General features: G+C 46.0%; 1 protein-coding gene across 5 annotated transcripts in view; it reads right to left on the bottom strand.

Annotated features, from left to right (window-relative positions):
• ABCC5 (ATP binding cassette subfamily C member 5) overlaps window positions 1-13,493 on the bottom strand; it is a 99,598-nt gene that overhangs the window by 24,782 nt on the left and 61,323 nt on the right. For all 5 annotated transcript variants that reach the window (XM_058188820.1, XM_058188821.1, XM_058188823.1 and 2 more), the window contains 3 exons: window positions 10,051-10,194; window positions 8,294-8,396; window positions 5,736-5,920 (listed from right to left, as the gene is read on the bottom strand). In XM_058188820.1, coding sequence (XP_058044803.1) covers window positions 5,736-5,920; window positions 8,294-8,396; window positions 10,051-10,194 — 432 coding nt within the window. The remainder of the gene's footprint in view (window positions 1-5,735; window positions 5,921-8,293; window positions 8,397-10,050; window positions 10,195-13,493) is intronic.

Genomic DNA, 13,493 nt, shown 5'->3' with positions numbered 1-13,493 from the left:
TTAACTGAATCTTTTTCCAATCAACTACAAATAGCCCTCCACTCACCACCACAATTGAGCCCAAATTTTTTCTTGCTAGGTGAGAAATTTGTTCAGTGAGTTTTGCCCCATTTTATGACTTTTCTTGCCACGTTTGTTAAGTGAATTCACTGCAGTGGTTGTATTAGTAACCCAGAGGTTAAGGGAATCTGGTTTCCCACTGACTTTGCTTGTCAGAAAGTCACCAAAGGGGATAACTGTCCCCAGTAACACTGTAGCTGTCATAAATGTGAGTTGTCAAGTTGTAATCATGTGACCGTGGGGATGCTGCAACGGTCATTAAGTGTGAAAATGGTCCTAAGTCCCTTTTTTCAGTGCCATTGTACCTTTGAATGGTCACTAAATGAACTGTTTTAAGTCGAGGACTACCTGTAACTATGTTTGGTGTGGTAATTGGTGCTTTCAGTCTTTATTTGGTGGCATATATTTTTGTAGCGGCTTTTAAAATTTAGCTACATAGCCAGTTTTGTTTTTTCGCCAGAGGGATTTTTTTGGGGAGGGGGATTGTAGCTTTCTTACTGATATGGGTAATTTGTTTTTCCTGGTTTTGGTGGTGATTAGTGGTATATATCGTTTAATAACTCTATTGATTTCGAGCAAGAAAACGTTATAATGGTCTTTGGCAGTGTTACAGCCAGAGAATAGAATTTGCCAATCAAGAGATGAGAGGTTGGTGTCTATGAGATCATAGTTGGCTTTTTTGAAGTTGTAGTTGGGCGTCCCATTATTTTGGTGATTTTTGTAAGGGCGTATATTGAGACAAAAGTCAATCATGCTGTGGTCACTGTTGGAAAAAGGTTCTTTTATTTATAGTCCATAAATTGAATCCATGGGGTTTTCATGGCAAAGATACTGGAGTGGGTTGCCATTTCCTTCTCCAGTGGATTACGTTTTGTCAGAACTCTCTGCTATGACCTGTCCGTCTTGGGTGTCCCTCCACGGCATAGCTCATAGCTTCATTGAGCTACGCAAGCCCCTTCGCCACGACAAGGCAGTAATCCATGAAAGGGATTACAAACAAGTCAGTTCTAGAGGAGATCAACCCTGACTGCTCTTTAGAAGGCCAGATCCTGAAGAGGAAACTGAAATACTTTGGCCACCTAATGAGAAGGAAGGACTCCCTGGAGAAGAGCCCAATGCTGGGAAAGATGGAGGGCAAAAGAAGAAGGGGACGACAGAGAACGAGGTGGCTGGATGGAGTCACTGAAGCAGTCGGTGTGAGTTTAAATGGACACCAGAGGTTGGTAGAGGACAGGAAGGCCTGGAGGAATGTTGTCCATGGGGTCGCGATGGGTCGGACACGACTTCGCAACTAACAACAACAAATTGAATCCATAAATTGAGAAAATGAGGTTGAGGCAGTTGTTGAGTTTAGTGTTGTTAGTTATTAGCTGATCTAGACCTAGATTTGTAACACCATTGTATAGGTAAAAACATTGTAAATTATGTATATATATATACATGTATTAATCTTTTCAATTGTTTTAAGTACGTTACATGTTTATTTGTAAACTGTGGAGGACCAGAAAATGCAGTGGCCCCTGCTCTACGGAACATCCTTCCTTAAGAGATCCGAATGGTCCCAATCCTGTAAGCCTTTCATAAAATCCTAAAAACGTGGCTACGTTCCTGAGCTTGGGGTGCTAAATTTGCCAATGGCCCCATTCACTGACTATATGCCAATCTTCCTTTTGGATATCTTGAATTGGATGTTTTTTTTTCTTGTTTGTTTAAAATGCTTTTTGCATTTTTAATGGTAATACATTTTATGAACAGTAAGCTGCCCAGAGTCATTGACAGAGATGGGCGGCCATAGAAATTGAACAAATAAATAAATTTTACTATAATATTGGCCTAGCTTACAAGGTTGGTGCAAATATTACAAGAAGAAGATAGTCTGAATGTCAAAGCATGCTGTAAATGCAAAGTAAATTCTGTCATGTAAAGTTTGTTAAACATATGTTAACATTACTATCATTACTGTGCAATCTACTTTTCCTGACACCGATTCATGTTTATTTGTTCAGTTGGAATGAAGACATCATGACAGGGATGAGGAGATTGGTGGCATCAAATTGCAGAGATAAATAAAAACAGATCGACAAGAGCCCACTGCCTTGTGCACAAAATGAATGTGACTGTTCATGTGTATGCAACATGGCACACCCTAATTGTTATTGTTCCTGCGCACAGCATGGCACGCACTGATTGTCCCCGTGTAAATGTGACTGGACCACATGATGCCAGCATATTCTACAGGCGACGTGCAGATGGCCTTACTGCTCACGCCATCTTCCAGCTGAGGAGGCAGCCTATTATCAGGGCTATAAAAAGGATGCTTAGCTTTCGTCTTGGGTGTTTGTTCGAATTATTTGCAAAGCAATTTAAACCAGGGGTCTCCAACCTTGGCCACTTTAAGTACTCCCAGAATTCTGGGAGTTGAAGTCCACAAGTCTTAAAGTGGCCAAGGTTGGAGACCCCTGATTTAAACAAAATAGTAAGAGGGGAAAAAATTCTGAAAGATTGCTTAAAAAAAGAAAAAGTAAGAAAAAATGAGGAGGAAATTTCTACCACTGGGCTTTGCCTGTTTGGTCAGGGAACATTTAATTAGTCAATAAAATTTACCGTGTCTGTTATGCAGTACTCTCGAGTTTTCTTAGGAATATTCTTTTTTTAGATCACAAAGAGAAATCTTTACAGATGGTCGTTGATTAATGAGAACAATTGGGACCAGAATTTTGTTATAAGTTGTTGCCGTTGTAAATCAAGTTGGACACTGCTTATGGCAGTCATTAAATGAATCACTTGGTCATTAAGCAAATCGGGTGGTGGTTATACAAATCCAACTTCCCCAATGGGCGTCTTTTGCCAGAAATGGGCAATAACAGATCACAAATCGTGATCACATGGTCTCAAGATTCTACAACCTGTCATAAACACCAACTGGCTGCCAAACATCAGAACTGTGACCACGAGACCATAGTGGTGGTGTAACAATTGTAAATGTGAGTACAAGGCTGTAAGACACTGTAACTTCCGTTGTTAAATGAGCACTCGTAAATCGAGAACTGTCTGTAAAGCATTCACTTATAGTCTTTTTTGTCCTGATGTTCACTGATGCGCACTGAACCAGAATAACAGTGGGAAGGGATCCTGGAAGTCCTCTAGTCCAGGGGTCTGCAAACTTGGCTCCTTTAAGACTTGTGGACTTCAACTCCCAGAGTTCCTCAGTGCTGGCTGAGGAACTCTGGGAGTTGAAGTCCACAAGTCTTAAAGGAGCCAAGTTTGCAGACCCCTGGACTAGACTAGCTATGCTGGCTGAGGAACTCTGGGAGTTGAAGTCCACAAGTCTTAAAGGAGCCAAGTTTGCAGACCCCTGGACTAGACTAGCTATGCTGGCTGAGGAACTCTGGGAGTTGAAGTCCACAAGTCTTAAAGGAGCCAAGTTTGCAGACCCCTGGACTAGACTAGCTATGCTGGCTGAGGAACTCTGGGAGTTGAAGTCCACAAGTCTTAAAGGAGCCAAGTTTGCAGACCCCTGGACTAGACTAGCTATGCTGGCTGAGGAACTCTGGGAGTTGAAGTCCACAAGTCTTAAAGGAGCCAAGTTTGCAGACCCTTGGTCTAGTCCTACCACCTGCAGAAGCAGAAAACCCTACGCAGGTTGTCCTCAACGTTCGACCACAATTGAGCCCAAAATTTCTGTTGCTAAGCGAGACATTTATTGAGTTTTTGCCCCTTTTCATGAGCTTTCTTGATACAGTTGTTAAGTGAATCACTGCAGTTATTAAATTAGTAACAAGTTAAATGACTCTGGCTTCCTCATCGACTTAAGCTTGTTAGAAGGTAGGAGGAGGGGATCACATGGCCCGGGGACAATGCAGCTGTCGTAAGTATGAGTCAGTTGCCAAGCATCTGGATTTTGATCACGTGACCATGGGGACGCTGCAAACAATTGTTAACAGTCCTAAGTTACTTTTTCAGTGCCGTTGTAACATCAAACGGTCACTAAACAAACTGTTGTAAGTTGAGGACTACTTGTACTATTTCAGACAAAATGATTGTCCAATCTCTTCTTAAAAACCTCGAGTGTTGGGGCATCCACAACTTCTGGAGGCAAGTCGTCCCACTGATTATCAGAATATCAGACTCACTAGAACCAAAATGCTAGCTTGGGCATACTGTTGCTGTTGCATTGTTTGTTCAATGACAGTTAACACACGTGACATCAATATTATTTGCTTCCTTATTTATAAACAGAACAATGATCTTGGAACTTCCCTTAAAGCAAGAGCCACTCTTTTTCTGCAGCGGCCCTTGCTCTATGGCAGGGGTCTCCAACCTTGGTCCCTTTAAGACTTGTGGACTTCAACTCCCAGAGTCCCTCAGCCAGCTTTGCTTTGCTGGCTGAGGGACTCTGGGAGTTGAAGTCCACAAGTCTTAAAGGGACCAAGGTTGGAGACCTCTGCTCTATGGAACAGCCTCCCTTCGGAGGTTGGGATTGTCCTGACTCTGTTCACCTTTCGTAAACATGGCTTTGCTCCCGAGCCTGGGAAGCCACATGTGCCATGGGCCCCTCCTATTGGCTATATTGTTAACGGGCCAGATATCTTACTCCTGTGGGTACTTCGAATTAGATGTTTTAATGTTTCCTTACTGATCTTAACGTGTTTTTTTTTTTTTACTGTTTTATTGGTTTAAAACAGTGGTAGTCAACCTGGTCCCTACCGTCCACTAGTGGGCGTTCCAGCTTTTATGGTAGGCAGTAGGGATTTTGTCCAATACTGAAGCACTTTCCTTTTTTTTTAATTTAATTGACTTTTTAAAAAAAATTCATAGCATTATTTAAAAACATTTTCATTAGGTTTTCATAAAATTCCCCGTGACAATTTAAATTTCTGAAAATATACTATTTGTATCGCCCGCGCATAAGTTTATAGTTCACGTTACGTAAGTGAAACTAAATGGCGCTATAGTGCGACCGCAAATAAAAGAGCCTCGTCCCAGAATAGCTCGCGCATCTCCCCCCACACCACCCAGCTGTGACAGACAAGCAGAGCTGGTAGCCGGCGCCCACCCACCCCAAACCCAATCCACGATGCGCGAGAGGCATGTGCAGACGATGATACACGGCGCATTACTGTGGAACCGGTGGGCGGTTAGAAAAGTTTACTACTAACAGAGATACAAAAGTGGGCGGTAGGTATAAAAAGGTTGACTACCCCTGGTTTAAAATGTTTGAATTTTTAATAGTAATATAGTGTAATATAGGTATTACACTATATTAATATAGGTAATTGTCCTTAATTGGTTCCAGGAGGTGCAATGAGTACTAAAAAGGACGAGTACCAAACGAACAATGTGACTTCCCATGTGACCTTCTGTTTCCACCAGGAAGGGCTTCCTATATATCCCTTTTCTTATGTCAGCGACCTTCTCTGCATGGCCGACTTCCTCTCCGCCCTCTGCGGCTGTTCCCCCACATCTAGTACCAAGCCAACAAGGACTACCAGGACAACATTTTTGCGTTAAAATGCGTCGAGTACCAAATTCGACGAGTTTTGAAGCGGTCAAGTATTGAGGTCCCACTGTATATGTTTTGAATTGTAAAGCCGCCCGGAGTCATTTATCAGGATGGCCGGGCGGTTACAGGAATCAAAGAAATAAATAAATTCAAAGATACCGGTTGCTCTTACCCCACTGCCTTCCTTGATCCAGTAGCTCAACCACCAGTTGCTGAAGGCCGTACTGCCCACGTTCAATATGAAGAGTATCATGATGGTCAGGAAAGCAACTGGGCCTCCAGCTGCTTGGATGTAGACCCAATAAACCGACCAGGGGACAGAACCTTTGCCTTTCTCTTCCATCTGCATCAGCTGAACTAAAGCACAGGGATGGGCAGAGGAGGAGGTTAAGCAGAGAGAATTCAACAAATCCGATCTCTACTACATACGGGTAAGGTATTCCTCGACGTATGACCAAAATGTCCACTGCTAAGCAAGCCAGTTGCTAAGAGAGCTGTGTCACGTTTTACGACCCCTTTTTGCCACAGCTGTTAAAAGTAATCACTGCGGTTTTTAGGTGAATCATGTGGTCACTACGAAAATCTGGCTCCTCCCGTTGACTTTGCTTGTCGGAAACCAGCTGGGAAGGTCCCAAATGGCAATCATAGGACTCTAGGACAGTGCCACCATCGTGTTGTGTCTCGTCCGATCTCACCACAGCCGGGGCCTTCTTATCTGCTTCCGAACACGGAGGAATGTCCTAGTCCCGGCCCCAGCGCTGGCTCCATGCCCAGTCAGGATGAAGAGGAGGAAGTATCTCCAGCCCCCAGCTCTGGCTCCATGCCCAGGCAAACGGAGCAACTAGACCCCTCCCCCTCCTCCACAGCATGTGAGCCTGAGGGAGGTCAATTGCCAACAGCTGCAGACTGGAGTGACCCTCGCGTCAGAAGACTTGATAGACTGAGGCAACAGAAGGAAGGGAGGGGCAGGCCTGGATAAGTGCTGAGTCATGGAGCCACACCCCATGGCCTATATAAAGGATCTGCTTTCTGGCATTTTCTGAGTCAGGCAAAGTCTAAACATATCTTGCTGAAGTCACTTTCTGGTCTCCTGCCTGCCCTGAGGACTTTGCTAGGACTTTGGCAGAGCTGCAGAGGCACACCTGATTCGGATTTCCCTGACCCGGCCGTCAGCGGAGGAGTGGGACACGACACATCGCAAATACAATGCTAGTTGCCAGGTGCCTGAATTTTGGATCACATGACCATGGGGATGCTCCAACAGGTGTAAGTGGTACCCATCATAAGTCGCTTTTTTTCCAATGCTGTCGTAACTTTGAATGCTCATTAAATGAATGACTGTAAGTCAAGGACTACCTAAACACAGCTCAATAATGACAGGTAGTCCCTGACTGACAACCACAATTGAGCCCAACATTTTTTTTTTTGCTAAGTGAGACAGTTGTTAAGTGAGTTTTGCCCCATTTTAGGACCTTTCTTGCCACAGTTGTTAAGTAAAACACTGCAGTTGTTAGGTTAATAACATGGTTGTTAAGTGAATCTGGATTCCCCACTGACTTTGCTTGTTAGAAGGTTGCAAAAGGGTATGACCCCAGGACCGTCATAAATATGAGTCAAGCATCTGCATTTTGATCACATGACTATGGGAATGTTGCAGTGGTCGTAAGTGTGAAAAACGGTCATGAGTCACTTTTTTCAGTGCCGTTATAACTTTGAATGATCACTAATTGAACTGTTGTTAAGTTGAGGACTACCTGTATTATGCAAAGTTCGCTGAGAACATTTGTTGTGACTCGTCCTCCCTCCTCTCCTCAGCCGGGCCCCTCCCATCTCCAACCGGGCCTGTTATCAGACTCCGAGTCTGATAATGAAGATGAACGGCCTGTCATGCCTCCAGCCACCCACCCACCCGCCGCATGCCCGGAGAGGATTCCAGGAGTGGGAGGACAAGCCCGATAAACCTCACTCATACAGCGTGTGTTCCTTTAGCTCAGCCGTCAGAGCAGGAAGCCAGCCAGTATTGGAATTGCTCGGGCCTACTCCTTCTGACCCCTCCCTTTCCCAAACAGCAGATCCAGCTGAAGACAATTCAAAGTGGGAGGATCCTCGCTTCCGGAGAGGCGACGCCAGAAGAAGGAAGGGAGGGGCAGGCTTGGATAAATGCTGAGTCATGGAGCCACACCCCACAGCCTATATAAAGGACCTGCTTTTGGCATTCCAACCTTGAGTCAAGCAAAGTCTTATCGAGTTTGCTGATACCGGACCCTATCGCTGAAGTCACAACTTGGACTCCTGCCTGCCCTGATAAACCTCGAAGGAACTTGGCAAGCTGCAGAGGCTTCGTTGCCAAGTTTGTCACGGACTTCCTTGACTCGTTCGTCGGAGTGGGGGGTGGGACACGACAACATTTTATATACGCAGGCAGCATTCAAATGTAGCCAATCAAAATCTGTAAATAGGCTAGAATTAAACTCTGGTTAAATTTTCCTACACGTGACTTAAAATGATCCTAAACTCTTGCTTAGATTACTTTGCTCATCCTGAAGACAAAAATGCACACCATTTCGAAATTAGCACTGGTCTTTGTGGCTAAAGGAAAGGCAAGACCTAATCTGAGCTCAGACCCACTGAGATGATCTGGAACCTAGGGCATTGTTTACAGAATAGTTGCACGCGCACAAGTTGGGTAGGAGTTAAATTTGTATTTTTTGGGGGGATGACAAGCTGTACCTTCTTCCTTCTTAACTACTTTCTCTTTCTTCACAGAACTCGTTTTGTTGCCCTTCTCCGGGAGTTTTTTCAATGAAGTGTTCGCAGTCTTCTTCAGGTTAACCTGCAAAAAAGTCAGGAGGTAAATCAGATTCCGCCTACCTCAACTCTGCAAGGAAAATATCATAAGCACATTCCCCAGGAGAGAAAGAAAGGCTTGGTTAAAGTCTCCATAAAGGGATGTCCCATATGCTAGGACCTGTCAGAGCTGGTATTCAGCGGTTTTCTGACCAGTTCTGGAGAACCGGTAGCGGAAATTTTGAGTAGTTCGGAGAACCGGTAATTACCACCACTGACTGGCCCTGCCCCCATCTATTCTCTGCCTCCCGAGTCCCAGCTGATTGGGAGGAAATGGGGATTTTGCAATATCCTTCCCCTGGAGGTGGGAGGGAATGGAGATTTTACAGTATCCTTCCCATCACGCCCACCAAGCCACGCCCACAGAACCGGTAGTAAAAAAAATTTGAATCCCACCACTGGGACCCATATGCTAGGACTGGACAAGCATTTTTCTGAAATGATGTAGGGTCTCTCCCTTGAGCAGGGGGTTGGAGTAGAAGACTTCCAAGGTCCTTTCCAACTCTATTATTCTGTTATTCTAACTACCATTTTAAAGACTGACTTCAATAGAAACTTCCCTCTCTTTCTGCCAGCCACCAAGTAGAAACATGAATCATGTTACTTGTTGTGTCCCACTCCTCCGCTGACGGCCGGGTCAGGGAAATCCGAATCAGGCTTGCCTCTGCAGCTCTGCCCAAAGTCCTAGCAAAGTCCTCAGGGCAGGCAGGAGACCAGAAAGTGACTTCAGCAAGATAAGTTCGACTTTGCCTGACTCAGAGACTGCCAGAAAGCAGATCCTTTATATAGGCCATGGGGTGTGGCTCCATGACTCAGCACTCATTAAGGCCTGCCCCTCCCGTCCTTCTGTTGCCTCCGCCTATCCAGTCTTCTGATGCGAGGGTCACTCCAATCAGCAGCTGTTGGAAATAAACTTTCCTCAGGCTCACATGCTGTGGAGGAGGGGGAGGGATCTAGCTGCTACGTTTGCCTGGGCATGGAGCCAGGGCTGGGGCCGGGGGGTGCTCCCTCCTCTGCAGCCTGCTTGGGCATGGAGCCAGGGCTGGGGCCGGGAGATGCCCCCTCCTCAGCCTGTCTGGGCATGGAGCCAGGGCTGGGGCCGGGAGGACATTCTTCAGCGTTCGGAAGCAGATAAGCAGACCCCGGCTGCGGTGAGAGCGGGCAAGACACAACATTACTATTTTGTTTGAGTAGTTGTTTACTGTAAATTTGTACTTTGAGGCGCACGACAGAAAGAACTAAGTAAAGGACTAAAACAAAGAGATCAATATCATTACCCAAACTAGGGAACAACAGACTGATGATGTTATTCTAGGTTGGGTAATGAAACATCTGCAAGAAAACAAGCAAACTCAGAGAGCAAGTCATATCAACCCTGAGCTACAAATATTCTCCTTTATTGAGATTAGTATCAGGAATCTGGCTGGTGATTGACAGACGTCAGAGGTCTTCATCTTGGCAGATTGTCCAAGTATGTGGAAACCTGGGTGGTTCAGAAGACATATTACAAGCTGACACAATAATTTTGCTATGACATGAACGGCTTGTAAACAAATAATAAGTTATTTGGTCTTTAGGATAATTTACATACGACTTTATTTTTTTCCTTAGGGCAAGAACGGTAGCACCGAAATAAATACCTCAATGTGTGGCGTTTCTCCCAGCTGCAAGCTATTGAAGATGGCTGCATAGTCACCGTTCAGATTCATCAAGTCTTCATGGCTTCCCCTCTCAGTGATGCAACCTTCCTTCATGAAAATCACCTCATCGCAATCCACAAGATACTGATAAAAAGAGGAACATTCATGGTGAGATGGAGAGATCATTCGATCAATTTTTAAAAAAAAAACAAAATTAAAAATTCATAAATAAATAAAAGAAAACCAAAAAAAAAAAAACCCGCTCAAAGGGCAGATTCAAGAGGCCAGTAAGTCTTTTTCCGTCCTCAGTTTTCTGTTTCTATTCATTTGTTCATTTGCCACCCGTTCATGGCTATGGTTTTCCCAGTTGCAATGTATGGCTGTGAAAGTTGGACCATAGGAAAGGCTGAGCGCCAAAGAATGGAGGCCTTTGAACTCTGGTGCTGGAGAAGACTCCTGCGAGTCCCTTGGACTGCAAGGCGAACAAACAAGTCAGTCCTAGAGGAGATCAACCCTGATTGCTCTTTAGAAGGCCAGATCCTGAAGAGGAAACTCAAATACTTTGGCTACCTAATGAGAAGGAAGGACTCCCTGGAGAAGAGCCCAATGCTGGGAAGGATTGTGTCGTGTCCCACTCCTCCGCTGACGGCCAGGTCAGGGAAATCCGAATCAGGCGTGCCTCTGCAGCTCTGCCAAAGTCCTAGCAAAGTTCTCAAGGCAGGCAGGAGACCAGAAAGTGACTTCAGCAAGATATGTTCGACTTTGCCTGACTCAGAGAATCCCAGAAAGCAGATCCTTTATATAGGCCATGGGGTGTGGCTCCATGACTCAGCACTTATCCAGGCCTGCCCCTCCCTTCCTTCTGACGCCGCCACCTATCAATTCTTCTGAAGCAGGGTCACTCCAGTCGGCAGCTGTTGGTAATTGACCTTCCTCAGGCTCACATGCTGTGGGGGAGGGGGAGGGGTCTAGTTGCTCCGTTTGCCTGGGCATGGAGCCAGGGCTGGGGCCGGGAGGTGCTTCCTCCTCCTCAGCCTGTCTGGGCATGGAGCCAGGGCTGGGGCCGGGAGGCATACTAGGACATTTCTCAGCGTTCGGAAGCAGATAAGAAGGCCCCGGCTGCGGTGAGAGCGGGCAAGACACAACAGATTGAGAGCAAAAGAAGAAGGGGACAACAGAGAACGAGGTGGCTGGATGGAGTCACTGAAGCAGTTGGCGTGAGCTTCAATGGACTCCATAGGATGATAGAGGATAGGAAGGCCTGGAGGAACGTTGTCCATGGGGTCGCAATGGGTTGGACACGACTTCGCAACTAACAACAACAACATGCAAGTCTCATGAGCCATGAGATTTCCTCTTCCTAAATCCCCTCCACTTTCATTTTTCTTTATACTAGTCACTATCACAACCCTGCCAGGCAGATTTGATTATGTGCAGAAGCAACGATTGCATCAATTTATCCTGGGCCAGATTTCTGTCTCTTTAGCAGAGAATCTCAGGCCTGCTAAATAAGCCATTAGATTTTTCTAAACATGGAAGCACCCATTCCTGTAACCTCTCTTCACATGGAAAAATAATTTCCGCTCCGTAATAATACGGATATAAATTATTTCCACCCTATAATAATTTGGATATAGACCTCAATGTACAACCACAATTGAGCCCAGGATTTCCACTAAGCAAGACAGTCATTAAGTGAGTATAGCCCCACTTTACAACCTTTTGTCAACGTTCCAGAAAACCCCCTCCTGCAGAAAAGACTCCGAGGCAAACATCTTTCAAAGTTCTTTCACTAACATAGGTAAACTGGCACAGCTGGAGAAACTCCGAGTCTGGAGATCTGGGTTTTCCCTCAGTAAGACAAACTCCAAAATCACCACCCCCTTGACTCCCCTGCGGATCACGTGCTCCAATCGCCAACCGTCCCATCTTGAGACATCAGTCCGGCCACTCCTTCTCCAGATGCAGTCTTGGCCTGACCTTGACCAGCAGGAAGAATGTTATTATGTCTAATGGCCCCTTCTGTCGTTTCCCACTCCTCCGCTGACGGCCGGGTCAGGGAAATCCGAATCAGGCGTGCCTCTGCAGCTCTGCCAAAGTCCTAGCAAAGTCCTCAAGGCAGGCAGGAGACCAGAAAGTGATTTCAGCAAGATAAGGTAGACTTTGCCTGACTCAGAAAATGCCAGAAAGCAGATCCTTTATATAGGCCATGGGGTGTGGCTCCATGACTCAGCACTTATCCCGGCCTGCCCCTCCCTTCCTTCTGTTGCCGCCGCTTATCAATTCTCCTGAAGCGAGGGTCACTCCAGTCTGCAGCTGTTGGTAATTGACCTCCCTCAGGCTCACATGCTGTGGGGGAGGGGCAGGGGTCTAGTTGCTCCGTTTGCCTGGGCATGGAGCCAGGGCTGGGGCCGGGAGGTGCTTCTTCTTCCTCAGCCTGTCTGGGCATGGAGCCAGGGCTGGGGCCGGGAGGCAAGCTAGGACATTCCTCAGCGTTCGGAAGCAGATAAGAAGGCCCCAGCTGCGGGGAAAGCGGGCGAGGCACAACACCTTCTACCAACCCTCCCCCCTTCTCCTACTTTCCCACACAGGAGAAAATGGCAGCGTGGAAGCCTTCAGCCTCGTATGGCTTCCAAAGCTGACACCTTTCTTGCCACAGTTAAGTGAATCATTGCAGTTGTTAAGTGGGGATTAAGCGGGGATTAAGCAAATCTAGCTTCCCTCACTGAGGAAAGGTCACAAAAAGGGATCAGTTGACCTCGGGACACTGCAACTGTCATAAATGCATGCCAGTTGGCAAGCATTCAAATTCTGATCACATGACCATGGGGATGCTGTAGCAGTCATAAGTATGAAAACCGACCGTGAGTCACTTTTTATCAGTGTCGTAACTTCAAATGGTCACTAAATAAATGGCTGTAAGTCGAGGACTACCTGTACGAAGTGAAAATGCGGGATATACACTTTTATATATATATCAGTTAACAAGTTGCTTGCTTTTCCTTCTCCCTCTTGGCTGCTGCTGACTCTCAAATACACTTGAGGCTAAAATCCTCTGTATTTTTTTTTTTATTTGCATTTATATCCCGCCCTTCTCCGAAGACTCAGGGCGGCTTACACTAAGTTAGCAATAGTCTTCATCCATTTGTATATTATATACAAAGTCAACTTACTGCCCCCAACAATCTGGGTCCTTATTTTACCTACCTTATAAAGGATGGAAGGCTGAGTCAACCTCCTTCCCCTTTTCATCTTCTCCTTCACTTTCCCCTTCCCCGTCCTCTTCCCCTTTCTCCTCCTCCTCCTCCCCCTTCTTCATCTTCTCCTTCCCTTTCGCCTTCCCCATCCTCTTCCCCTTTCTCCTTCTCCTCCTCCTCCTCCCCCTTCTTCATCTTCATCTTCCCCTTCCCTTTCTTCTTCTCCTCCTCCTCCTCCTCCTTTTT

The sequence above is a fragment of the Ahaetulla prasina genome, chromosome 6 (assembly GCF_028640845.1).
Source record: "Ahaetulla prasina isolate Xishuangbanna chromosome 6, ASM2864084v1, whole genome shotgun sequence".
NCBI lineage: Eukaryota > Metazoa > Chordata > Lepidosauria > Squamata > Colubridae > Ahaetulla > Ahaetulla prasina.
This window is presented reverse-complemented; position numbering and strand designations above follow the sequence as displayed.